At 38.4% G+C, this 26818-nt stretch overlaps 1 protein-coding gene across 1 annotated transcript in view; it reads left to right on the top strand.

Annotated features, from left to right (window-relative positions):
• Positions 1 to 26818, top strand: part of MAN1A1 (mannosidase alpha class 1A member 1) — a 139356-nt gene that overhangs the window by 86111 nt on the left and 26427 nt on the right. Inside the window, exon 6 of the mRNA XM_084203257.1 lies at positions 25362 to 25485. Coding sequence (XP_084059383.1) covers positions 25362 to 25485 — 124 coding nt within the window. The remainder of the gene's footprint in view (positions 1 to 25361; positions 25486 to 26818) is intronic.

Here is a 26818-nt window from a genome sequence, read left to right as displayed (position 1 = left end):
GCAAAGGGTACATTTTTTCAGCACAGCCATTTCAGTTCATTGCATGATTCATAAACAAGTTTACATTTCTTGAGTCAGTATTGAATGCAAAACAACCTGGAAAAATATTTGTGCATGTTAAATAACAGAAAATTAGAAATTTCCATGTTTTAGGACATGTTAGAACACCACAGGAAACAAATTCCTTGCCATGTCTTTGCCTCATCTGGAATTCCTTGCTGTGTTGTCACCTCAGCTGAAATGAGTAGCTGGTTCCACATTGCATGACTAGTGCTTTAAATTCAATATCCAGTATATTTGACCTGTGGTGATGTCTGATTTACCATTAAGCAATGTAAAAAAAATCTCATTTATAATAATATCACAAAAAATTCATGAGATAGTTCAAGCAATGTAGCTCTTTGTCGAGAAAGGAAAAGAACCAAGAAAAACATTATTTTGGTGATAGCCCATAATGATAGGCTTTATTATTCAACTAGCAGCTTCAATTCAATATTGTAATGCAGAATTTGTGTGGGAGGCTGCCCTCTGGCAATAACACAGCAAGAATTTGGGACCTATTATTACTGCAAAATATCCTTCTCAGTTGAAGTACTTTCTTTATAGCCAAAAGAAAGATTCTAGTCCCAGATTCTAAGTTTAAACTCTCTTTCCCCACAGTTTATTAGTGCAATGTAAAATGAGTATAGATACTTCCAAGTTCATAATTATCATATTACTTATCTGTGTAAAAGCCTATGTGAGTATTAGTTATGGTACTCCTCAGCACAAAATGTACAATTACAGACACTTTATAGATCTCTGTGGTGCCAACAGTAGGTAATGTTCTTTCACAAAACCAAACAAACCTGCTGCCAGGCAGTCCCCCAGAAAGGAGCTGGTTACCGGAGGCTCTACTGCCTGGGTCTTGTGCCCTTCATCAGCAGACCCTCCCCAGGGTATCAACACCTTCCCTGACCACCATGAGATTTTGTCCTGATGGCTTTAAAAAAATGGGGAACTGCTTTTTTGGTGTGTTTTTTGTAAAGGAGATGCAAAGGTTTTCTGTGCCAGAAAGGGGGAGGATAAGCAGGTTGAGCTGTTTTGTGTTTTGCACAAGAAGAAAGCAGGACTAGGAAGCTCATGTGCCAATAGGTGGAGGGAACCAAGCATGTCCATCCAATTTCCTGCCAGTCCTTCACTGAAATGCGGTGACACAGGGGGGAAAGCTGCATCAGATCATCAGTTTGCTTCCTGAGAGTTAAAGCCATTCTTGCTCCTCTGCAGGTTGTTGAAATCACATTCATTGAAAACAGGAGTTTATAAATGAGCATATGGCTAAGGGTGTTGCTCGTGCTCCTGCTTTAGGTGGATAAGTGCTGTTATCGCCTCGATATTGGCAGATAATCAGGAGGTGTTTCTATGCCATACCTTCCCATTGCCCAGGTCATGTTTGAGAGTTGGAGTTGTTTGTGAAGATGTGCAGGATGAGGCCCAGTTCCAGAGGAGATACATTTGCATGTTGCAGGAACAAGCTCCTGCTGGAATGGGACACTGCAAAAGGACTGTGAAGCAGCTTGAGGAGCATTTATCCTGCCCTGAAATCAGGGCCTGGCTTTTCCATGGCTGATAGTGACTGTGCTGGGAAGGCTGACACCCGAGTGTAGGCACATTATTCTTTGCACTTGGTTAAAGATCATTTCCCTTTTAATTGCTTGTATCATGTATGACCTAATTTTTATCTGTGTATAGTAAATGATAATCTTACAGCACACAAAATGTGACTGTCAAAAGAGGCTTCCTTCAGAGGGAAGGGAATCAGTTTCTAGAGACTTCCAGTTTCATTTAATGCATAAAATGAGCTGAAGTACTTCTCAGTCACTTCCACCACAATTTAATTTACCGCAGAAAAAACAAATTATCTAAAAACAATAGTTGTGTTGGGATTGTTCCACCTAAGAATTTTCCAACAGACAAATTATAAAGCCACTTATGAGTTGTTTACTTTATGTAGTTGTTACAGTCTATGTACATTTGCAGGATTTTGCCTGCAAAATCCATGACTCATTTCTCATTAGGGAAATCCTGAAGTGACCATGAGAAGCGGAGGGTGGGCATTTGCAAAGTGCTTTGCTTGTGTCTATTAGCTGGAATTTGATACTTCCACCTGGTTAAATTCTCAGCTATGTGAGGTTGTTTGGTTATTTTTCCTGCAGTGGTGTAAGCACCTATATGATGTGGTAGATAATAGGAGTTGAGATTGACCGAGGAAATAGCTGACTGATGTTTGTAGCTACTCTGCATTCTTACCATCCTAAAATGATGAGCATGATCAAGAGTTGCTAAGTGTATTTTTTCAGATATCATTACTGAGAACACATTCTGCTGTTATCTTCAAAGAATACTGGAATTTTTCCCTTGCTGAAAAAGCAAGGTTCTTCAATACCTCTTGAAGTACATCTTTGGTTTCACATAAACACACATATAAATGTATGTATTTGTAAATCTTTATACATCATTTTCTGGTTCCAGTCATCATTTGCTGCTGACACAAGAGGCTCTCTCCTTACCCTCCACCCAAACCATTACCTCTCAGCTGGACAGCCAAAACCCTGCTGCAACTGACACGGTTCCAGTGCATCATGTATATCACAAATAGCAGTTCTACTTATCTGAATTTTCAACTTCTCTTTTTAGCACTTCATAATCTAATTAATACCACGAAACTTGAATTTTGTGGCTTTCAGTTTCATTGTATCAGTGTTGAGGGGCGTGTGTTGTGCCATTTTTATAAGCATGTTTAATTTTAAGATGACTATTCATAACTGCTTCTGACACCTTGTGTTACTCTGAAATTCATGGCATATGTGTTTCCTGGATATGTCAGATACTCTTGCAGTACCATTTTCCATTTAATCTTTTAGATTGACATTTAAAACAACAAATAAGCACAAAATGGGCTATCTTTTTTCCCCTAGAAATTAGTCTGTTATATCAGAATAGTAAGAACATTCATACAGATTCATTTTTTGCTTTACCTTTTAACAGAAACAAAAGTTTGTTATTTGTAATAGTTCAGTTATGTTTAAGATTTGGTGAGAATTCAAGAGTTTTCTTTCTTCTCAGGTATGATGTAAGTATTAATTGCTTGCCTGCTTGCATAATTACTGATTGGTACTTGCATTTTGTCAGCGTTGTGACCAGCTTCATACACCCAGCTGAATACAGAGCACCTAATTGTTTTAAAACAATAATCCCAGCATTAAATACAGGTGCCTGTGGTGCTGTGGTAGTTACTTTTAGTTATCTAGATGCTGATCATTGTAACAGCCCAGTTTTTGGTTGGAAAACAGCTACGTTGTTCCTCAGTGTCCCTTAAACATCCAGATCCTCGATCTAAGTTGCAATGTTTTAGTACCAAGGTTCTGAGATCATCCAGTTCCTTTTTGTGGTATGCTTTCTGTAAATCAAAACTCTTGCAATCTGTCTTTGATCCTGCTCTACTTTGTGTATTTTCTTACCCTGCTGCTCTTCCATGCTTGCTCCCCTCTTCTAATCCATTTTGATTTTGGAGGTGAAGCACACCAGTGATCATTTTCAGCTCGGGCAGCTTTTTCTACTGAACTGTGATTCTGTCCTTGCCCACGCATCCTCCACAAGAGGAATCTGAATCCTGGATACATCATGTTTTCCCAGTCTGGGGGTTGCTTCTCTGAACCTCTTTCCAGATGTTTTAGTTTGGTGCCCTGTGAAAATTAATATTTGAGAATTGTACTGGGTATTGTCCCACATTTGTCTTCTGAGACTTCTGGGCAGACTGTTATTCATTTCCTCCCCTTCCTATCTTCCCTCCCCTCATCCATCCTTCCTTCCTTACCTCCTTTCTTTCCTGCATCCCTGATGTTCTTGGGGTCACCTATTTGATTGGCTCTCTGCAACCCCTCAATGGGACACACACTAAAGTTGCTGCTTTAAGGTATGATCATTTATGGAAGAGTTGATCCATAAATCCTACTTGTCTGAGTGTATCATCTAGTACATTGTTCCTCAAGATCTTAAATATATTGAAATATTTGAACATTCTGGAAAGAGTGCAAATCAAGCCTATGTGTATTTTGGTATACACTGGGGGTGGAGGGGGTGTGTATGTATGCCTCAACACAAACTTAGAGATGTTTTACATGTATGTATAAAAAACATATTCATAACATTTACCAGTGTAAGGCAAATTGGGCTCCTCTAGGGAAACTTGGGAGAAAAAAAACATAATAAAAAGCTTGTGCCTGCCTTTGCTGCTGAAGGCTATATATTCTCTTAAAATCCCTTTTCTTATGTCTAGTCTTTCACAAATACAAAATTACTTTCTCTTTCCCATTCCCCAGAAGACTTCATAAACATTACAAATCAAAATCACCCAAATAACAAATATTGTCAACCTTAATTTGTTGCTGACATTTGCTCTTCCCTTTCTTTCTTTCCCACTTAAGCTGACCATGTGAAGATTTCCATTAGATCAAAATAGAATAGGCTACCACACTTTGGATGCCACAATGTCATAATTCTCACATTTCTACACTCATCTTTTACAAAGGAGGGAAAGTGAGGAGAGGAAAAAAATATACATTTTAAGCAGTAATGAGGCTGGAGGAATAAGCCACTTTTGGGCTTAATGGAAAATGAAAAAAAGGTGCATTGACTTTACATGAACAATCCCTTCCATCTTATAAGAACACCTTTTGTTGCTAATACAGATATGGACACAGGGGAATATATGCTCTTTAAATGCTTGCATTTATAACTGAATATATGCTCTTTGAATGTTGCATTTATAACTGAATGCTCTTGATGAGAACTTTGATGAACTTTACCCTGTATCTCTGTAAAGTTGTTTTCCTTTACTAGTTCTCAAAATTTCTTGTAATATGTGCAAAGGTCTGGAGCACTTTGATGTCTTCTGATGACAGTCAGTTGATGAAGAAATTTTCCAAGTCTCAGCAGTGAAGGTTTTCAACAATGCAACTATAAGTAAACCCTCTTTTCCTGTTCAAAATACATTGGAACACGGTACCCACTTCTAAGTTTTGTCATTAAGAAGATTCTTTAAGAATTCACTTTTAAGCTTTTGTGGTTTTTCTACCAACTACACTAAGTCAAATTATAATTTATAATTTATTGGCCTTATTACAACACTTCATTAAAATGTCAGAAGATTCAGCTTCTAGGCAGGGTATTAGTGCAAGAGCTGTGCACGCCGAGTTCTTCGCGTATGGAAATAGCTACGGCAGTCATGTTCTGCAGCATGAATTAACAAAGATTGATTGCAATCTGTTTTTATTAACTCAAGGAAGAAAAGCGGCGTAGTGATATTAAGAAAATTAATTATAACTTTCTAATCTAGTAATTAATGTGCAGCTGGGCATGAGTGCAGTTAGTGCATTGCAGTAATTTGGCAGTCCTCACAAATTATCATCATCTGTTTTAAGGTAGGCAACTGTTCTCTAATCCTTGCTCAGATTTTTATAATCTTTAGCATTTCAGAATGGTTTTAACAGCATAGATGTTGGATAACATAATAACATGAGCTGAAGTTCAGCTTTATCTTTCAGAACTGAGGTTCAGTAGTAATTTTTAGAACCATCTATCATTCTTTTCCACTGTTGTACTGAAATTTCTTCTGAAGCAGTTGTATGAAACAGTGATTACTGGTAATTGACCTGCATATGTTGCAGTGTCTTAAAATGCTACTGAGAATTTCATGTATCCTGTAAATTGAGATGCTTCCAATTAAATAGAGTTCTTATGATAATCACTTTCAAAACTAATCAAGTAATACAATGGTGCTACTAAAACTTTTATTGACTTAATTTTGACAAATTAATAAATTTAACCAATGCAATTACTGTAATGGTCATACTAGTGTACATTTTTCATAATCTATCCCTATATGTTTTTCAGAAATGCAAGGAGAAATAGAAATTACCTATGTGTGTTGAATTAGCATGACAAGGTGACTTGAGGGGGAGAGTATTTGTGTCCTTCTTGCTTTCTTTATGAGGCATGAAGGTTATTGTGGGTCACCCCGTGCTCAGAGCCTCTTGTCTATTAGGAAATTAGGCAATACTGAACAGAAATTACAACTAGGATCCTAGCAGCAAAATTGATAAGAGAAAATGCTCTTAAGCAGACCGCCTGGTTTTGCAACTATCAAACCTGATCTACTAAAATTTATTAAGAATTGTAATCTTCTCAGTATGGTTTATATTTAGTCTTGTTTTTAACAAGTGATTGGGAAAAAGCACAGAGCATCTGTGTAGATCAGACCTGTAGGTCAGGTCTAAAACTATTCAGTATCCTTACACTGTCAGTGAACAGATAGTTAAAACCACCTGATTTATTTACATAAGACTTCTGGGGAATTTGCTTGTCTTGTTTTAGGAATTTTGTTCTTACGTTTTCATTAGGTATGCATTAGAGAAGGTGTTCTGGGAGACCAAAAGCCAGGAGTTTTCAGTCCAGTGAATCTTGTCCTTTTACTTCTTTTGTGACAAAATTTCAACAGAAAATGGACAGCTTTTGCTAGATGAGCTCTTCTCCTAGTACTTGAGACATTCTCCAGGAATCCAGCAGGCTTGGGTTTTTCATGTCCCAGACATGTGCTTTTCCTCCCTAGGTTATTGCTTCCTTTAAAGGAAAGCATGAGCTAGAGAGTCCAAATCAGATATTTCTGATAGGTGAATTGTGGGCAGGTTATGCCTAAGGGCTTGTGTATAATTAAGATCAAGGAATCAGTGTGGGTGTCTTGATTAGCAGGTTAGTTCAGCTCGGGAGTTGAACTTCTTAAGTGTCTCTCCCAGTGTTCCCCACTTGCTGTGCTGTGTTTTGTGGGTAAAAGCAAAAGTGCCTTAAAGTGGATATTTGTTTGGCACTGTTGACCTGCTTGTTCTCTGGGCATGTGGGGGATCACAAACCTGGCTTTGGATAACTAAGTAAAGCAAAGCCATCTCTATCTTTTGTTTGATCCAGCTCAATCTGGGCAGAGAGCTAGCTAAATCAAATATTTTAAGCAAAAATTTAAAGATTTGATTGCTCTGTAATGACAATAAAATATACAAAGGAGGTAGGCAAGTGAGGTAATGAGGCTCTAGTCAAATAACAGCCTTGGAATTTACAAAGGGCCTAGTCGGAAATTTTGTTGGTTTATTGGAAGAGAATAAGATTCATGCAGATCTCATGCCAGTTTTGCTTTATTCATAACTCTCAGATACACAAAAAAACCCCAAAAACGATCAATCAAAACAATCAGAAAAAACCAAACACTCAGTATGGAACTTGCAAATTGTCTGAGGTTTGTGGTTTACCTTAATGACTGGTGGTGGTGACCATCTTATGCTGGTTATTGATTTGTGTTTCACAGCATATCAGGGCTTTTAGGGCCCTGAAATATTCCATTTTGTTTTTCATATCAAAAAAATTCATTTCATAAACTAGCTTGCACTTCAGAATTAACAAATGGGTAGCACTGCAGTTTATTGCATTAGTTTTATTGAACAAATCACTTTGGAACAAATCAAATGAATAAAGAATATAGTTAATTTGGCTTTCTTTCTCTTTAGACACATGGTTGCAAATAATTCATATTTGAATTGTTCGAGTAATTGAATGGTTTGAATCTGCTTCAGACCATTTTGTCAATATTCTAAGTTTCTAAATTGTTTTCTTTTCAAATTTGCTAATTGTTTTCTTTGAAGTTACCAATGTAATACAATTTTCATGAGCATTTGCAGTAGTAAAGCTCAGTTTGCACATGCCAAAACAAGAGTAGTTACATTACATGCAGCTCTTTGGAGAAAGAGATATTTTTAAATGTCTTATGTATTTTTTGAAGTCATTCTGTGGTGGATTAGGCAGTCCAGCACTGTAAATGAGTTTGATCACACTGTAACTTTCAGTTAGATCAGCTGCACTTTTTTCCTGTGCTTTCACGTACCACAAGATATTACAACTGACAAAGAATTAGTTTGTAGATATGTAGGATAAAATATAACCCTAAATGATATCCAGTGCTGTATCTCATTCAGATGTGCTGAGACAATTGGTGGTTGCAGAACTGACATGGGTACTAATGTCCAAAAGCTCCTCCAGATTCAGTCATACATATGAATGCCTCAAGGCTTTTTGTAGCTATCTGAGGTTTTTCCTCTCAACATTGAAGGTGTGGAATCTTAACGGCAAAACTTCAGTTCTTCTGCCAGGCTATTCCCTTGGGTCCTGTCACTGGTCACCGCAGAGAAGAGATCAGGGTCTGCCCCTCCTCTTCCCCTCCCAATAAGGCTGTAGACTGTGGTGAGGTCTCCCCTCAGTCTCTTCTTCCAGGCTGAACAGACCCAGTGACCTCAGCCACTCCTCATGTGGCTTCCCCTCAAGGCCATTCACCATCCTCATGGCCCACCTTTGGACACTCTCTAATAATTTAATCTCTTTTTTATGTTGTGGCACCCAGAACCACCCCCAGCACTGGAGGTGAGGCCGCCCCAGCTCAGAGCAGAGGGGACAATCCCCTCCCTTGCCTGGCTGGCCATGCTGTCCCTGATGCCCCCCAGGACAGGGATGGTCCTCCTGGCTGCTGATGTTCCACTTGCCACTGACCAGGACCCCAGGTCCCCTTCTGCAGCACTGCTTTCCAGGATAACATTCTCCATTCTGTCCGCACATCCAGGGTTGCCCCATCCCTGGTACAGAATCTGGGACCTTCCCTTCTGGAACTGCAAATGGTTGGTGATTGCCCAGCCCTCTCATTTGTCAAGGTCTCTCTGCTGGGCCGGCCTCCCTCCCCTCCGAGGGAGGCAACAGCTCCTCCCAGTTTTGCACTATCTGCCAACTTGCTTAGTATCCCTTCCAGACCTCTGTCATTTATGAAGACGTTGAAGAGAACAGGGCCAATTTGATGCTGTGTAGTCTGAGTCTGCTGGGTTTTTTTCTCTAATATTGCCATATAATTTTGGAATTATTGTAGTAGAGAGTAAGTAGTAAAGTGAGTAGAGAGTTAATGCCTGGAAAGTCAACTTTAAAAATTAATAACCCAGTGAGCAACACTTTGGTGCTTGTGTTCTGCCTTGACTGACTTTTAGCTCACTACAGGCTGACGCTTGTAAGGATGGGGAGGAGCAGGAGCTCACTAACATACCTTTATGTTGGGGAAAACATTCAGCCTGACTTCTTATCCAGTAGGCAGATGTGGACTCTCTTCTAAGTGTTGAGTTAGTGGATGCACCCAGCCAACAGCCAAAATTTGTGGTGTTCTCTCTCTAATCTCACATAAAAAACTGAATGTCCTTGTGTTTCCTTCATTTTAATGAGCAGACCTTGACACTGTAGCACACCATAACCTAACTGAGTAGATCTGGCTTAGAGGATGTAGTATGACTGAATATACTTTAAAAGACTTACCAAAATAGTCTGTTGTTTTCTGTTTAACAAGCAGTGGTAAAGCCACAGCAGTAAATGCTGTAGCTCCATGCACATTGCCGTAGAAATCCAAATAGGAGAGGGTAAAGACAAAATGAGACTTGTACAATGATGGGCTAGTTTGAGACCTATTGAGAAGGAAATAAAAAGAGGTTAGCAAGACAGCTAAGTAGTTTGTTCCAGCAATTTGCCTTCACTGGTTTAAACTTCATGTTAAAATGACGTTTTTATTGTTACAACACTGACACATGTTTAGGAGGAAATTAGTTAATAGGAGGGAACAATCTTTCAGCAAATTAAATGAAAGGCTACTATTTCCACTTGACATCTGTGAAACTGCTGCTCCATTCCTTGGAGTAGTGCTTAGAGAAATAAATGAGCAAGTATTCCTTATAATTGAGCTGTAATGGTATCCATATGCTATATATCTTGTAATGGTGCTCATGTTGTGCAGTTTCTGTGTAGTATAAGAAAATTGAGTACTCGTCTGTCAAAGGCCCATTAATGTAAATGTCTTGATTCAGTTCTTAGCTGTGGAGAGGCTCGTGTGTTTTAAATACATCCCAGCAAATTGTGGTTGGTACAGCAATTCTGACAGTCTTTCTGGTTGACCTTTCAGGTTGCCCATTTCATGTCAAACAGCAACCTCTCTAGGTAATGAGATCTACTGGAGCAAAGATTTTAAAAATGCATCATTTTGAATTTAATTCTTTTCAAATGAACATTTTCTAACAGGCATTAGAACATTCAGTCTTTCAGCAATGTTGTTTCACATCATGCCACAGTGTTCTACTGCGGCCATAAATGAACTGTTTTCTCTATCTTTCACCCAGAATTCTCTTTGTAAATTAATTGAGTTTTGCTTAACTAACTTTGTCAGCATTGTTTTAATGGCTAATAGCTTTTGGGCTTGTCTTTGAAGGCTTAAATATGTCATTTGAATGTTCAGCCTGTTGTATGGGTAAGGTTTACTGGCATCTGAGATTTTCCTGAGTAGTACAAGTTCACAAAAGCCTACTTATGAGTAAATTTTGTTTGTGACACAGCTTGGTTTGTTGTTAATTGGTGGTGAATTGACTGAACATGTCTTAGGTACTGATGATGATTAGAAAAAGACCTGTTGCTCTCCACAGAGACCACAGCTGTAGCAGAGGTGGTTCTTCATGCTTGCCTCTTAGGGAGTAGAAGGGAGCCTGAAGATGCCCTTTGGAAATCTGCCTTCCTGAAAGAAGCAGGAGTGAGAAAGGGCAGTCATCTCATTTTTTTTATTTACTCTGATCACTTTGACTTGAGCCAGTGTGTGGCTCTCATATTCCCAAATACATAATGTAATGTGTCAAGAAGTTACTCATAATAGACCTAAAGATATTTTATTTTGGTGGCTTCTGAGTTCAAGGTCTCTCTGGTATTGAAAAGACAATCGTGCACATTACCAAAAGTACTTATTTATCACTGACATTATCTTTCAGAAGTGTCAGAAAAAACAAACCAGTATGCCATATCTATCCAGAAATACTGCATTCCAGACATGATCTTCATTGCACTGGAAAAACAAATACGATACTTCCTTCTTGACAATTCTTGCAAGATATTCCATGCTATATCATTCCAGTCTACAACTGGGAATACAGAAAAGAAAAAAAGGGCAGGAATAAAAAAAAAAGCTTGAAATACTGATTCTTTCACTTAAGCCATCAAGAGCAGTGAGGGATTACAAAAAACATTTTAAACCTTTGACCAAATGTTTTCCTGGAATTGGGACAGAAACCCAATTTTCTTAAATGCTTTATAAAACTGTATCATCACTGTTCTCATTGATAATTTATAAAAGAAAAATAGCAATGTACTTTGCCTCTGTATGTTGTTAATATGCAGGAGATTTTTCAAGGTGATTAGTGAAACACTGTGCTGGTGCTGGAACAAAAAGTACACATATTGTCTCCAGCAGGGTTCCAGAAGTGTGGGGGTTTTTTCCTGAGCCTTTATGTTCTATTACTTTAAATAGTAATCTCTTCATGCTTATTTCACTTCATCCTTTATTATATTATTTTCATTGTATTGATTAAAATCCCATTACTGTTAAGAAAAGCTTATTTGACTACTCGATGCCAGGTCCTTTATTATCTGATAATCTTGTTTAAAAAATCCTCCAAGGAATATCTTAAATATCATGAGTGTTAGTGCATGGATTGTGATTATGTATTTTAAGTACTTTTAGAAGAAATGTTTGGTACTTCTCATTTTCTGCTCTATCAAAGTAACAAATGTTTTTCAGCCTTTTTCAGCTCTATTGGTTTGTTAAGTAATTGGGTGGAAAACGCCTTTCCTTCTTCAAGATATTTACTGTAATGAGGTATTGTTGTAATTTAATACTGCAAGAAGATTATGGAACAAAATTATTTTCTTCTTTAAAAATATGAATCTTGACTAATCTGGCTTTCCTGAGTTTCCGAGATTATATTTGTCCTTTTCTTTCTTTTTTGATTTTCTTTATGATGTATTCAGATTGTCCTGGATCAGAATTTTAATGCATATGTAGGAATTAAGCTGGTAATAGAAACTTTTATCACAGGAAACATAGAATAGCATTATTTCTTCAGGTGAAAATCAGATGTGTATTACATGTCATTTTTTTGTTTCTTTGTGGCTTTGGGTTTTTTTTTTATTTGCCTGCTATACAGTAGAAAATTTTCTTGATCTTACCTTAATTAATGAATTTGATCATATTTAAGCCGTTGGTTGATTTTCTGTGATGATGCAAACAGCAATGAGCTTGATTCACTTATAAAAATGTGAGCAAATAAAATAAAATTTAGTGTTTATTAAGCATGGAGCAAAAGCATAACATTCAGAATCAGAATCTGATAAGTACAATGTATAACTTCCTCTAGCCTAGTGATATACCTGAAACTATTGTCATTTTGAGAAAAATAGGGATGGCACTTTATTATACTGATAAAATGTATCTTCTATAAATGTATAAAGATGGTGAAAAGGATGTAAATTGCATGTAAGTACTTCTTTAAAGTATTGACTTCAATTTTTTTTATGTGGTTAGTAGGTATTGTAGGACAAAACTGTGCATAAGCAAATGTGTCATTTGCTGGGATTTTTTTTTTTTTAACGTTGTATCACTGATTTTTAGAAAGAGAATCAGCTCTCAATTCCTGAATCTGAATGATGCTAACAGAAAGGATTTATACAGTGATACAGGTGTTTCAGTCTGGCTGCAGGGATCCTCTGCATTCGTATTAACTTATTGTCTCTGCAGCAGTTTTAATGACAGTTATGGGATATTAGCGCTCCATCAGCCCCTGTTGAAGCGACCACAAGTCTTTCTATTGGCTGTGAGTAAGGATCAAGGCCTTAGTGACTGACATTGAGCAAAATACATTTTATCTGATCCCAGAACAAATGGATTTTTATGACACAGCAATGTGTGGGTAAAGAAAAGCAAGAAGATTGAAGCAGACTGGACGAAGAAGACATTTATATTTCTTAAAGCATTTGTCAAAACAGATTATGTCTTTCACAACACTAGTCTGAAAAAGACTACTTAAGTTTTTTTAATCTAGGGAAGCTGTCCCTTTCAGTGAACCAGAATGCCATTTCAGTAGAGTTTCATACAGCTGTCACAGCATTTGTGACAGCAGATACTGAAGAGAGGTTTCCCTCAACAACAGTGGTGTCTCTATATTGTATGTGTTTAGATTGATACACATACCCACAAATCCGTATGCAAGTGTAATTTACAACATTTGTTAAGTTAATGTTAATATCTGATGAATATCACAGCTGCAGGTCCTGTGACAAGCTGTCCAGTATGTGAAACCACTGTTGATCCAGCAGCTGTATTAGAAGGAGAAATAATTGACTGTCAGTCAGCAAAGCAAGCCTTTGACGCAGACTCCTTGCCATGACTGCTAGCTACAGAAGGGCTCGAAGCAGACCTTTGTGACTTGTCAGCCCATTATTTTTAATAACCGTGCCATGCTGTTAGTGTAATGATTTTGATTCTATGTTTCAAGCATTTAATGGCACCACATGCAGCATCAAGCACAATAAAAGTGACTAGGTGCTTTGAAAGACTTGAACCTGAATGACTGTGAACCCACATAAAATATTTTTGTGGCACGAGAAGCTAATACGAGCTAATTGGGTTCAGAGAAGAAAAATATTATTGAATCCACTTTTTAGATTTACTGTCTGATGATAAGGAATGAATATGAACTGTATGGACAAGAGTGATACAGATATATTTTAAATGACTGAGATTGAGATTAGTATTATTTAGGGTATTGGAAAATTAGAGCTAGGAAGTGGGAAAGGGGAAATTAGTGGCAGAGAAATTACATATAGCTGTCACTTGCCATCTGGGCTTTGGTGCTTTGAATCTTTACCTGTTCTTTCGAGTCCTCATCGGACTGAAAAGATCAAATACTGGGATTTTGTCCTGTCCAGAAGATCAGTAGTGCTTTTCTTGAGAAACTGATACAGCCCTTCTGATCGAGAAACCATTGTTTTCCCAGTGCTTCAGTACATTAATACCCTTGATTGGGTTGTGAGTGTCCTGAACTGGAGGGAAATGCTGTTGCAGGATCTCCACCAGACAAACACATCTCACTGCCTTCACTTGAGGATGTGTGGAGACAACTGGATCTCCAGTGACTAGGAGTAAAAGAAAGAATATCTGGGATTTGGAATTGAATATCTGGAATTAACCGGGAGAGCAAGAAGAGAGTTGTGGAACCAGAAAAGATCAGAGCAGCCAGATAAAAAAAAAAGGCCCAACAAACACATCAAGCAGAAGAAAAAGAAATAGGGAAGTTCTGGGTTTAGCACCAATTCTCCACCCTATTTGCATATTACCTGGTCACCTCCAAATGCAAACTGTTCAACACTCTTCCTCATAATAAAGTTTACAGACAGAGGAAGTTAATAACATTTCTTTGCACTTGGACAATGCAATTGATATAGCAAAAGAACAATTTAGCAGAACTTGAACATCACTTACTAGTAAAGGAAATCAGATGTGGAATAGAAACTAACTGAAGTCAGAAGTTAATTACCTAATCAGAGTGGAGCAGGGATTTATAGCAAATCCTCAGGAGAAAAAAAAGGATAATCTAAAAGCTGAATGTAGGAAAAGTGGTGTAGAACTGGAAGCAGTCTTACAGAGGGATGTACTGACTAAAGTATATCAAAAGTGCCAGATGCCATGGCTACAGTGGTTTTAAGGCAGCAAGCAATCTTAAGGTGAAATGTGAAGTTCTAAAATAATCTTTAAACTTACACAGTTATTTTGTCTTTTAGTATTAAAAGGCATGGCAGAGAGCACAAGAACAGAGATAAATGGTGTTTCTCATAGATTCTTCCAAAATTTTTAATTATTTTCCTGCCCAGTGAATCTGCTTCTCAGAAGCAGGAGTTAGTTTGTTCTTGCTTTGCTTAGGCTGTTTTTTCTTTGGGTTTGCTTTTCTAAGGTTTTTGACTGTCAGTAGCACTGAGTTACACCACTTGCTACAGCAGGGAATTTCATTTTAATACCACCTTCTTTTATTCTGTCTTAACTTATCACATGGATGGCAGAACTGTGAAATTCCATTCATTACTTTCATTTCCTGTTATTTTCACTTCTCTTTGGGGACCTGATTAAAAGTAGTCCATGCTAGTACTTATTATCTCTGGCATTGCTCTGTTGTGTTCTATTCCCTATTGCTTTTTTAGCCTTTGGAATTGATTAATTAAACTTTAGTATATAAAGTAATAGGAAGCACAAATTTTTTTGTTTATTCATTAGTGTGTTGTGGGAGACATGCAGGTCTGTGCTGTGCTCAGATAACTTTTATCAGAAATTATTATGGTGGCAAGTACTGTTTTAGTACAGTTTTAGATGGTGACACTGAAAATTACATTTAAACGCTTTACTTGTGTCATATTGATATTTCAGATAATGTAATGCCTGCCTAATTGTCTCTCCCTTTCTCCATGTGGGCATGTAAATGTGAGCTTAGTGCTCTGTTGGTTTGCCACAGATTGCCAGTTCCACGAGCTTTGATGCTCCCTCAGAGCAGCAGTAATGTGAGAAGTGTCGTGGGGCAGACAGCCATAAGGAAAGGGTTGTATGAACTCTCTCTGTAAAATCCTAAAGAAATTCAGTCTTTTTCCACAGAGAAATGTTACAGGAATTTGATGTAAACGAAGCAGAACAGTCTGGGAGGGCTGCTTGGTAAAAATAAGATACTCTGATTATTTTAAGTGTCAATACATACCGTATCACTAGATCCAGATGTCCAAAATCCATGTATCAGACCACAAAAGAAGTATACCATGCTATCTGGTCATTTTTGGAGCCCATGGAAGAGGTGATTTGTTTTAATTCTGAGCAGCTGTCAGAGTTCAATGCCTACAGTAAAGCATGGTCTTCCCAAAAGCAGTTTCACTGGCCTTTGCTTATTCTCTGCTGCTCTCCAGAGGCAGATGAGATTGCTTCCACTTCACCTTGGTTCTCTCTGGCATTTTGGTCTCCACCTGGGTTTTGGCTCCTTCTGTTTCCATTTACTGTAGTGTCCTCTCACCTAGGTGTTCCCCAGGAGCCATCACTACTCTGACCTAATCATGAGCAGGTGGCTTTCACCACAGAGAATATTCAGTGGAATATTTCATGTGGAATGACTTGAACATGGAGCAGACAGAGCTGCCTTGCCTTCCCTGTGTCCGCCACTGCTGACTGACCCTCCAGGGAGGTGGGGAATTGTCCTGGCAGAGGCCATAGCACAAGTTGGTACTGGAAACTTTGTACTTCATGTACCTCCTGCTCACCTTCTGCTTTTACATTAATGGTGCTCTTCAGTCTCTGTTGCTGTTCTGTCCAGTTTCAAGAGAAATTGCCTGTTGGTGGTCACCTTGGTGGAGATCAGTCCACTGGATAATATTTGAACTTTTTTGCCTGAAAGTACAGTAAAGAGCCAGTGGCCATTCTAGAGCAGCTTTAGAGGTCTCTGGGTGTGTTTCCTTATAAAGATAAAAGGCAAACATGCTGGGACTCTTCTTCTTAAAGATAAAAGGCAAACATGCTGGAACTCTTCTTCTTGGAAAATGTAACTATAAACATTGCCTTTGAAGGACCTGATGAACTTCATGGAGAAAAGCAGGGATCTTGTGTTAAAATCTGTTCTGTATTAGCATCCTTTGGAGGCTGTGCTGGTAGTTTCTCAAATGATGAACAGTTAGCCACAGCACTCTGATTTTCCTACTCTCATCATCATTTTCCAGATGATGTGTCTCCAATACAAATGGATGTATCTCCTCCACTGACATCACTGAAGTGGCCAGGAAATCAGCATATATTAATGCTGACACTGCATTGAATAGGCAAATAGACAAAATTAATGTTCTCAAATGAATAGCTCTGAGGTTATACCTCTTCATTATCTCACTTGTTGCAGTAAAAAACATTTGTGTTTTGTCTGACATTGCGACATATGTAGAAATCTTTTTTATTCCCTGTCATCCCATAAAACTGAGTAACCACTGGTGTTAGTCTTCCTCCCGGGGTTGCTGATGGTACTGATTCACTGTCTGCCTCCTCCTGGGAAGTCAGCATCCCTAAAGATCATCTCTCCAGGTTAGAGCTGGGATCAGTTTCAGAGAGGGCAGCTGTGCTGAGCAGGAAGCTGCCAGCTGCGCAGTGGTTAGGCAAGGGCAGCAGTCAACGCATTTATTGTCACAGCTGAAAAACTAACCAGCTGTTAGAATCTGCTTGCACGATCCTCCTTACAAAGAGGAATAAAACAGACATCAAAAACTACCCTGCAGGCTAGCTGGCTAATTTTCAGTTAGTTTTTCAGCTGTCTCCAGCTGTCGAGACAGTGAATGAGAGGTGTTTGGCCAGATTATAATCATTTTCCTGTCTCAGAGAAGGGATACTGTGGAAAAGTCAGAGCTCCAGCAGGAGTCTGGATGCCTTGGGTGATTCTGGGACCACTTAAGCCTCCAAAAAGTTAACTGTCATTTACTGGAAGTTGGATAGGATGATATTCACAACTTGCTGCTGGGGCTAGAAATACACACTTACTGTTCCAGTCCTGTCACAGGTTCCCCAGTTCAACCCTGCCTTGGCAGCTCCCACCACAAGACTTGGGTGGAAAAGTTGAGTGGGTGCCAGTGGTGTGTGCAAACATGGGATTTCTGCACTTTTCTTTCTACTCTCAAACAAGGGTAAGGATGATTGGCCAGTCAGGGGGAAAACAAAAACACAGTAAATATCTTTGAAGCAATAACAAATAAATCATCAGTTTCAGTGCTTGTGAACACAGGCCCTTAAACCAAGATCCACAATTCTATATACTGCATCTTTGGGGATGGGGGAGAAAGAAGTAAATTTTTTTTTAAATCTTTTTATCATTTAGTTTATCAAATAGAGTGATTGAAAGTTTGAGCAAGCATTGCCTGTGTGCTTCATACTTGGGTTTGGTTTTAATTTTGCTTTAAAATATTAATCTCTAATTAAAACTCAAATCACACAGCATAATTTATTAGCATTCTTAGTTAGCTGCAGTGCTAAAAGGAGAAAGATGTAGCTCAGGAGTTTGAAGGGAACCTTTTCTAAGTATTAACTCATCCTTTAACTCCCTCAGTGTGGTCTGTGGTATTTGATTTAGCTTCTCAGCAAGTTGTTAGGAAGGAATGTGTGTCTAATGATCAGCATTGGTTTCTGGGAAGAGAAGAAATCGCTCTTCTTTTTTTTTTTTTTTTTTCTTTTTTTTTTTTTTTTTTTGTGACACATTGACAAATCATTCTGTTCAGGGCAGTCCAAAAAATTATTCTTCTGAAAGTATTTTCAGATGTGGCAATCCTAAATAATGCATGGAACATTAGATACTCCATGAAAATGGCCCCTGAGAATCATCCTTCTGGCTGCCACTTGTCTCTCTTCCCCAAGGGATCACAGTATCCCAGGATGGGTCAGGTTGGCAGGGACCACAGTGGATCGATCATCTGGTCCAACCTCCCTGCGCCAGCAGGGTTATCCTGGAGTACTCTCCCAGAGGATGCCACTGCAGTATCCATAAAATACATTTTCCCCTGTATTTGCTTATTTTTGAGTGTGTGTGTATATTTAGAACATATTAATTGTTGGGGTTTGAGTTCAATCATTTGCCTAGGAATTTCTGAGAGCAATTACGTTTTATTTAGCATTTTGATGTATTTTGTGCCATCTTAAAAGCTTCATTTTTTAAATGTAATTTTTTTATAATCAAAAATAGTTACAGAGTATGTAAATGAAAAACCTGATGGCTTTCTGGCCTCTCTTCATTTGTTCTAGTTGATTTAATAAAATTAAAATATTATGAATGGCTGGTAGTGACAGAAAAGAAATACACCAAAGGCTTTGGCAGTTTATAGACTGAAGGCTTTTGCAGCATATAAACACTTCATTAGAAATGCTGTGGCTGGACACTGTGTATTTATACTGACTTTTTACAAAAAGAAGACATAGGGATAATGAGCAATTCTGCAAAATGGACTGTGCCCTTGGAGATTGTTCTGACTGGATTGAAATACAAAATTGTAGAATGATTTGGATTGTAACGGGCCTTAAAAATAATCTAGTTCCTAAAAAAACATTAAAGATAAATTGTGAGCCAGGAAAAAACCTTTTATGTAATTAAAGATTTTAAAATATAACATTACAGAGTGTTTATCGCCAGTCCTCTCTTTTGTATTAGCCTGCAGAGAGTTAAAAAACCCATCTGGTACCTGTGAAGCTAATTGAAATTTTGAGATTTGGGCACCTGGCAAGGGGTAACTGTAGGAGACTGGTCTCCATGGGTTTACTCCATCTTCATCTTAATCTCCTCTGTGAAGTGATTTAATTCTGTTATCTCCCTGCACTGATTATCAGGGCAGCCCCAAGGAGGTGAATTTCGAAGAGTTCCCTTGCTGGAGTTGCCGAGCTCTCCCATTTCCCCACCCTCTCTCCTGGTCAGACCCGTAGCTGGCACACAGCGTGGCTGCTGGATTACAGTGTGGGCTTTCAGCTCTGCAGCCAAATGGCATGTGGTCATAATTTTAAGACTAAAACATGGAAAAGCAATCATATTATGCTTTCAAAATTGTCTGGGGACCACAGGCTTCCTTTGGGGAAAAAAGCGGGGGATGATTTGTGGTTTTCTTTGACAAAAAAAACCCCTGATAATTCTGTGTTACTTCTGGATTACAGGCGTGTTTGCTTGGGGGTTGAGACTCAAGGAGAAACATGAAGTTCATCCTGGGGTGCTGGGAGGGGAAAGCTGCAGGAAAGTTTGTGTGTCCCTTGCAACACGCTCTGCCTGTGTCTGGACCTCCCTTTGGGAAGGTCCCTCTCTCTCCTGGGTGTCTGAGCCACGGCTGGTGCTGTGGAGGGACATAAGCCAGGTTCTGAGGACTGGGCTGGGCAGCACTCTGCTCCTGCAGAAATCCTCTTAAAACAGGACTAAGCCTAACCAATTCCAGTCACAATCTGTATTTTCCAGGCAGATCCTCCTTGGCCCCTCAGCGCTGTTGGAAGCAGCAGGCACAGCCTGCGTGCTCCAGCTCTAGTGAATTCCAGTGGACCCCTCTCAGTGATTGCTCCGTCCTAGCATTCTGCATTTTCACCCACAATCACAGGGTAGTTTCTTACAGAAAAAAAACACCTTCAGTAAATTCCAAAGGGGCTGTTAGGACTTACTTTCATATTTAATTCTAAAACCTTTCTCAACAGCGGTACTTGAACACATCACATTGTTGCTGCTGTGTCTCTTTATTCTGGCCTCTCACCTTTTTACTGGCGAAGTCTGCAGGGGGATACTAACTATCCTGTTGTGCTGGTGCATTTTGCATTAAATATTGAAATTCTGACTTCTTGCTCTGCCTCCAGCCTGCAGAGTTGTCCTGGCATCCTCCAGGAAAGGTTGGGTATAATAAACAAGTTGTCTGCAGAGACAAACAGTTCTGCTCGCTGATGACAAGAATTTTGATAAGTGTTTTGACCCTTTGAAGTATTTGTGCAGTTTCCCTGAGGATTTGCTTTTCCTTTCAGTTGAAAATTAGCTGCTGCTTTATATATATTGGGGATGTAGTATAATTTTTTAAAACTCTTTTAAATATGGTTGTGCTTCTGAATTTCAGTGATTTTTTAAAAAGCAACCTTTGAATATTTATATTTCCTCTGTGGTTCCCTCTCTTGGTACACTCTGTACATTTTAGAAGACTTAGTGATCTCATACTTTCTGTTCTTATGTACAGATGAACCAACAATGGTCTGCTGGAAAAATACTGAATTGAGTTACCAGCAGCCCAGGTCAATCATATTTCCCAAAAATGAATGACAGTAGAATTACAAACACTGGTTTTCAGATTCTGTGGCACTCAGTGTTCACAAACAAAATTTATTAAATCAGTGAGAAATATTATAATATTATAAACCAAAATATTATGCTTCTCTGATCCAGATCCTCACTTCAAATTAGTCTTACTTACATAATAAAACTTATAAGTGCTAAAGTTCTCTGAATATGTTACAGAAACTTTTTGTGTGTTTTATGCAGTGTAAAACATACTATTTTAGACACAGTGATTTCAGATAGGTTAAAATAGTACCCTATAAACTGAAGTTATTTTAGTACTCATCTGGATCTTCAAAGTAGTTTGAGTAGTGTGTCTCCTTCCCTCTTTCCTGCCTGAAGTGTATAGTAGGAGTTTTGTTTCTAACTCTGATTTCAGTACATGACTGACACTTAGTACAGGTTATAGTGTATCAACATAAGAAAAATTGAAATATTCAGTGGCAAGGTAAATTACAAAAAGAAAGCAAGACAAAGAAATGCAGCTAACATAAAAAGTATCATACCTGGCCCCCTTTGCTGTCCTCCATCTCCTTCTGGAAACTGCATTTGTCAGCTGACAAGACATCTGTGACATTAAACTATTAAACTGAGTGAAAATAAGATGCAGAAATTTTCAGTGCTTTACAGGTTTTGCTTTGACTGGGAGGCGTAATCTGGACATAAGCTTGGCAGAGTCATAAACCACCTTCTGAGAGTCCCCCAAATGCCCTGATCATTCTTTGTGTTCAGATTGCTGCTGTTGTTTCTTGACTTGAGTAATGGGCATCCTCAGACAAAAAAACCTGTAGGAACTTGCAACATTATGTAGGTTTTCTAAAACTTGGGAGTAGAAATAAAACCTTTAACCAGAGACTCAGGTTTGCATCACAAGACTTCAGGAAGCCAGGGCATAACTTCATAACCAAAGAGTAATGAGATGCCCAGCATTGACTTTATGGCTGAAGGGTAAATAGGTACTTAGCATTGCCTTTTTTAACTTTGCAGGAGTTTCTGTTCACCCTGATAATGGTAATGGTGAAGAGCTTGAAAAATGTCTGAGTTGGGAGCACTGGTTATGTTATCTCATGCATGGGCAGAAATCAGTATTTTACTACGTCTAGTTATTAAGATTTACTGAGCTGTTAGATTTATTTATTGCATGTTATTTTCTAGGGCACCTCCAGTAATTTATAAATGTACTCATTGTTTATAATCCCTGACACAGATGTCTTTCTCCATTTATTTTGTTCTGTTTAGTCTCTATCATTTTTTAAAGTTCTGTGTTTTGTTTAAAAGTATACAATATTTATGATTTGGAGGGTGGGGAGGGCAGGGCTGGAAGAAGAGCTACCTCCTCATTTTCTTTATTTTTTTTTTTAAGCTTAAATATTGTTAAACAAAAGTCAAAGTCTATTTTCCCAATAAAAAATGATCAGAGTGTGAAATCTCTCCCATTGTGTATGCTGAAAGCTTTGTTGAGTATTTCCTGGTCTCTCCCTTCAGGAGCTGACTTGTCTGCATAATGCACACTGGAGTGTCATCCTAAAGTAAGGATGGAGTTAAATGGAATCAGAAGCAGTACTGTGGCTGTTCCAGTTAGTGTGAGGGAATATAGAAAACTTACCTGTTCCATTGCTCCCAAAGATGAAATATATCCTATGAAGATGATCAGTTGGCTGCAGCACCCCTCCTATGAAGACATGCTGAGCAAATTGAGCTGTTCAACCTGCAGAAGTGTTTGGAGAGACCTCACAGCAGCCTTTCAGTCCTTAAAAGGGTCTGCAAGAGAACTGAGAGGGACTTTTGGCAAGGGCAGGTAGTGATAGGACGCGGGGGAATGGCTTTGAACTAAAAGAGATTAGGTTTAGATTAGATACCAGGAAGAAAATTTTTATGGGAGGGTGGGGAGACGCTGGAATCGGCTGCCCAGAGGAGCTGTGGCATGAGGCCAGGTGGGACAAGGCTTTGAGCAACCTGTGAAAGGTGCCCCTGCCCATGGGAGTGGGATTGGAACCAGATGATTTTTACTGTCCCTTCAACCCAGGCCATTCTATGGTATGAGAAAATACCAGACATCCATAGCTGCAGGTTGCATGAAAATAGTTGAGAGACTGAAGTGCAAATCTTGGGTTCTACCACTTATTGAATTGAGCTTTTCAGTGACAGAGTTCACATCTGAGGCCCTACCAACACATAGCCTTGTTATTTTGCAAATTTACCAGAAATACGTTGATGCCTTTTTTTCCTAACCCAACTGAAAAAAAAGAAAGCTCCATTAAATAGTACCTAAGATGTAACACAGATGTTTATTTCCACTTATTTTTTTGCATTAAGATCAAAGAATGCAAGTTCATAATTTTCAAACCATCTTAAACAAGAAGAATCTTCCACTCATGGCAAAACACATTGCTGCATGCAGAAAACCTTTTGACAGCTGTGTTTGGAAATTTTCCTTTTTAACAAAACAGACTACATCAAAGTGTTCTGGCAGCTATTGGTATCAGCAGACACTGGGGTAGAGTGCAAGTAGGAACTCTATTACGTTTTCTGTCAATTTTGGTTGATGCCTTCCTGCAGGAACAGCTCGATGTTTTCACTTTGAGATTGATTGAGAAACTTTCTAGAAAAAAGCCCATGTGCTTTTTCTGTTTGTACCACAACATGGTGACTTTTTGAAATTCTGAGGGTTTTTTTTTTTTTTTTCTTCCTGTGAACTTTATGTCAGCTCTTTTAATCTGAGTGATTTGGAAACAGGATAAAATATTTTCATCTGGAAGTCAGCAGATAGAACTTGAATACTATGTACAAGAGGTGGGGTCTGTTCTTGGGTGAATAACCGGACTGCAAGTTCTTCAGACTATAGAGAGGAGGTTTCCAGACGTTGTCTGCTTGTACTCACTTTGATCCTGTTTTCTCTAATATCTGATGCTTTTACCTTACCATTCAAAAAAATTTCAAGTCCCAGTAGATTGAAGCGCAGAAAGCTTGTAAACCAGGTGTGGGTTTCTCCTCTGTAAAAAGTACTCTAATCTTTGTAAGAGATCTTAAAATGAGATATTAAGCTACCGTAAAACTTGTGTTCTGTTTCAGTCACACAAATACCATATCAAATTGGGATTGTGTGTGTCTTTGCAGGACCCTGATTTCATTGTGTCATTGATTTTGGTCTGCAGCTATGAAGATGAGAAACACTTTTTGGGCAATTATTTACATCAGAGGACTTACATGTGTCTCCACATCTTGCACCTTTATGGTCAAACAGGGGAGCCTCATCATATCTCTTTCCTTCGTGCTCTCTGTGCCTTTCCTCTGCTTTTGAAGCTTAATGACTTGGTTTTATTTTGTGTGTCTGGCAGAAGTCTCAAAATACCATTTGATATAGCTAGCAGGGAGATTGACCTAATGGAGTCTTAATTTCCATGCTCTGGTTAAACTTCTGTTAGAGATGATCTTTTCAAGAAGAGTTTCATGTATCTGAGAACTTCCATCACGATTTATTGGGGTTTTTGCTGGTTTGGGGTTTTTTGAGTCACGCTTTAACTCAGGAAGAATACCATTTTTCATGGTTGTGCAACTGCTAATTGATGTAGTGGCTGCTTATGTGTAAAAGAAAAATTAAAATTTTATTTATATACAGATGTGTTTGTGTTTAATGTCTTTACAACTTGGAAATGTGGAAGATGTTCCAGTACCAAATAAATGTATTTGTATGTAACATTCATCCTAATAATAAGCCAATCTAATATGTCATTATTCAACTAGGTGCTCTGGAACATTGGCTAACCTTTCTTTAATTTCAGGTGTTTTTTCCTGAATATTGCTGCTGGAAATTTCAAGGGGGAAAGAACCCCCACCTTTTTGTAATGAAACTTTAGTAGACTTGCCATCCTGAGTCTCAAGCAGCATTAGTTTCTAGTGGGGATTTAGCAATAAATATGATTTTCTCTATTCTCAATACAAATCCTATGATTAATTTTGCTGTGAAGTATCTTTAGGTCATAATTAAAACTGAAGTTACTCATCCTGGTATGAGTGCCCAGACAGAAAATACAGACTTATCCTACCCTGTCAAAGTCTCATGCATTAAGTATATGCTGCACGCAATACTTCTAACTTAAAGCCTATTCTGTATATATGCATTAATTTAAGTTAATAAACAAGTGCACTGTAGAAATTAGAGTTAGAATTGGAGAGTGTTGTCTTAAGTACAGGGGAAAGCAGGTGAAGTATGAGAATGCTTTCTTATAGTCAGTGGTTTTTTGTCGTGTCTTTAAACATGATATCCTGCAATGAAACACTGTGACAGTGATAAGCGGGATGGAGCCATTTGTGAGCTAAAAGATTGGGTCGTTGCAAGCCTAAGCAGAGCTGGACTGAAGTAATTCAAGGTCCTGTGGGGAAATCATGGAAGGCCACTGAAGCATGGCTCCTTACATACATATTAAGTACATTTAGAGTAATTATTTTCTCATGATAACGGTGTAGCTACTGCCTATTACATTTTATTAGCCTTGCCTTATAGATGCTCATGATTATTTTCTGTCTTTCTCTTCCCCCCCATCTTAGTGGAATCGGTCGAAATTGGCCATGGGCCTCTGGTGGAAGCAGCATTTTGGCAGAATTTGGGACTTTGCATCTGGAGTTTGTACATTTGAGCCACCTGTCTGGAAACCCTGTCTTTGCTGAAAAGGTTAGACTGCTCTGTCAAAATCATGTTGTAAAAGATAAAGCAGAGACTAATATCTCTGGGAGAGATTTGGATTTTCCTCAGTTATAAGCATTTGTCACATTTTTCATAATTACCTTGGCATGTTTTTGTATTAAAAAGTCAAAAGTCTCTTCCAAAATCATTCTGATGTACGTTCTTATATATGGCCTCAAAAAACATTTAATTTCTGTTTATCTTCTACATTAGTATCACATTAAGCAATCAGAATGTACAGCTTTCTTCAGTTCTTTACTTAATGGGGTGTAAACAAAACCTGACATTATATTGAGAATAATAACTGATGCCTAGAGAAAGCAAAGCACCATGGCAATTTCAACAAGTTTACTCTTCAAAATGCTGTATAATATGATTGCTGTCAGTGAGATCAGAAAGCCCTTCCATTGCACTATAAGAAATACTCTTTGAATTTTGTTGGTGGAAGGAAAAAAGAAATCACATCCTTAGACAAACCAATTGTTATGCATACTAATTCTTCCAAAGTTTGATAACATTGTCTTCTGGATGCTTTTTATATACATGAGCCATGGAAAGAACTCTTCCTTCCCTCAACTTCCACTTGAACAATTTTGCTTTGCTTTTTGATATACCAATAGCCAGCAAGTCCTGTTCTTTATAATACACTTTATCATTTATCTTCTTTATATTTCCTAATTAAATTGATTAATTGATTTTGTATTCTTACTGCAGCCATCTCATGTGACCTAAAGCTGATATTATCGAATTAATAATCTAATTGTTGATGAGACTCCCAATGTTTAGCAGTAGGTCTAAAAGCAATAGTCAAAACTAAAATTATTATTGGGTAAGGACTGAGTGGCTTTGCTGCAGGACCATTATCAGCATTGGAATAAATTTTGTGAAGCAAACCCCTAGCAATTTTCATGTATTTAGGGCTAAATTTAAGGACAGTTTTTCTTAAATTTGAACTGGGGAGGGGGAATGGTTGGGTAGGGGGTGGCAGCATTGAGGAATAGCCAGAAACAAATTGACAACATAAGTTAATAATCTTGTGGCCCTTGTGGTAATTTAATGCATAACATCTGTTCTACTGAGAGACTATAAAAGTATCTATCTTAAAAGTCCTAGCCCATGGTTCTTCTCCACAGTGGCATCCTGCTCTAGCTGCAAGATGCTGGAAATCTGTTTATGTAAGCTTTAAAACCCTTTAGAGATTGCAATTCCAAAGCCCTCAGAGACAAACCATTCCAGGGCTGGTACACTTGATAAAGAAGAAACACTGGAATAAGCTTTGCATGGATGTATTCATAGAAGAGCTCATTAATTGAGGTCTAGG

The sequence above is a fragment of the Fringilla coelebs genome (genome assembly GCF_963513975.1).
Source record: "Fringilla coelebs genome assembly, chromosome: 3".
NCBI lineage: Eukaryota > Metazoa > Chordata > Aves > Passeriformes > Fringillidae > Fringilla > Fringilla coelebs.
The sequence above is the reverse complement of the archived record's forward strand: the minus strand, read 5'-3'. Positions and strand labels throughout refer to the sequence as shown.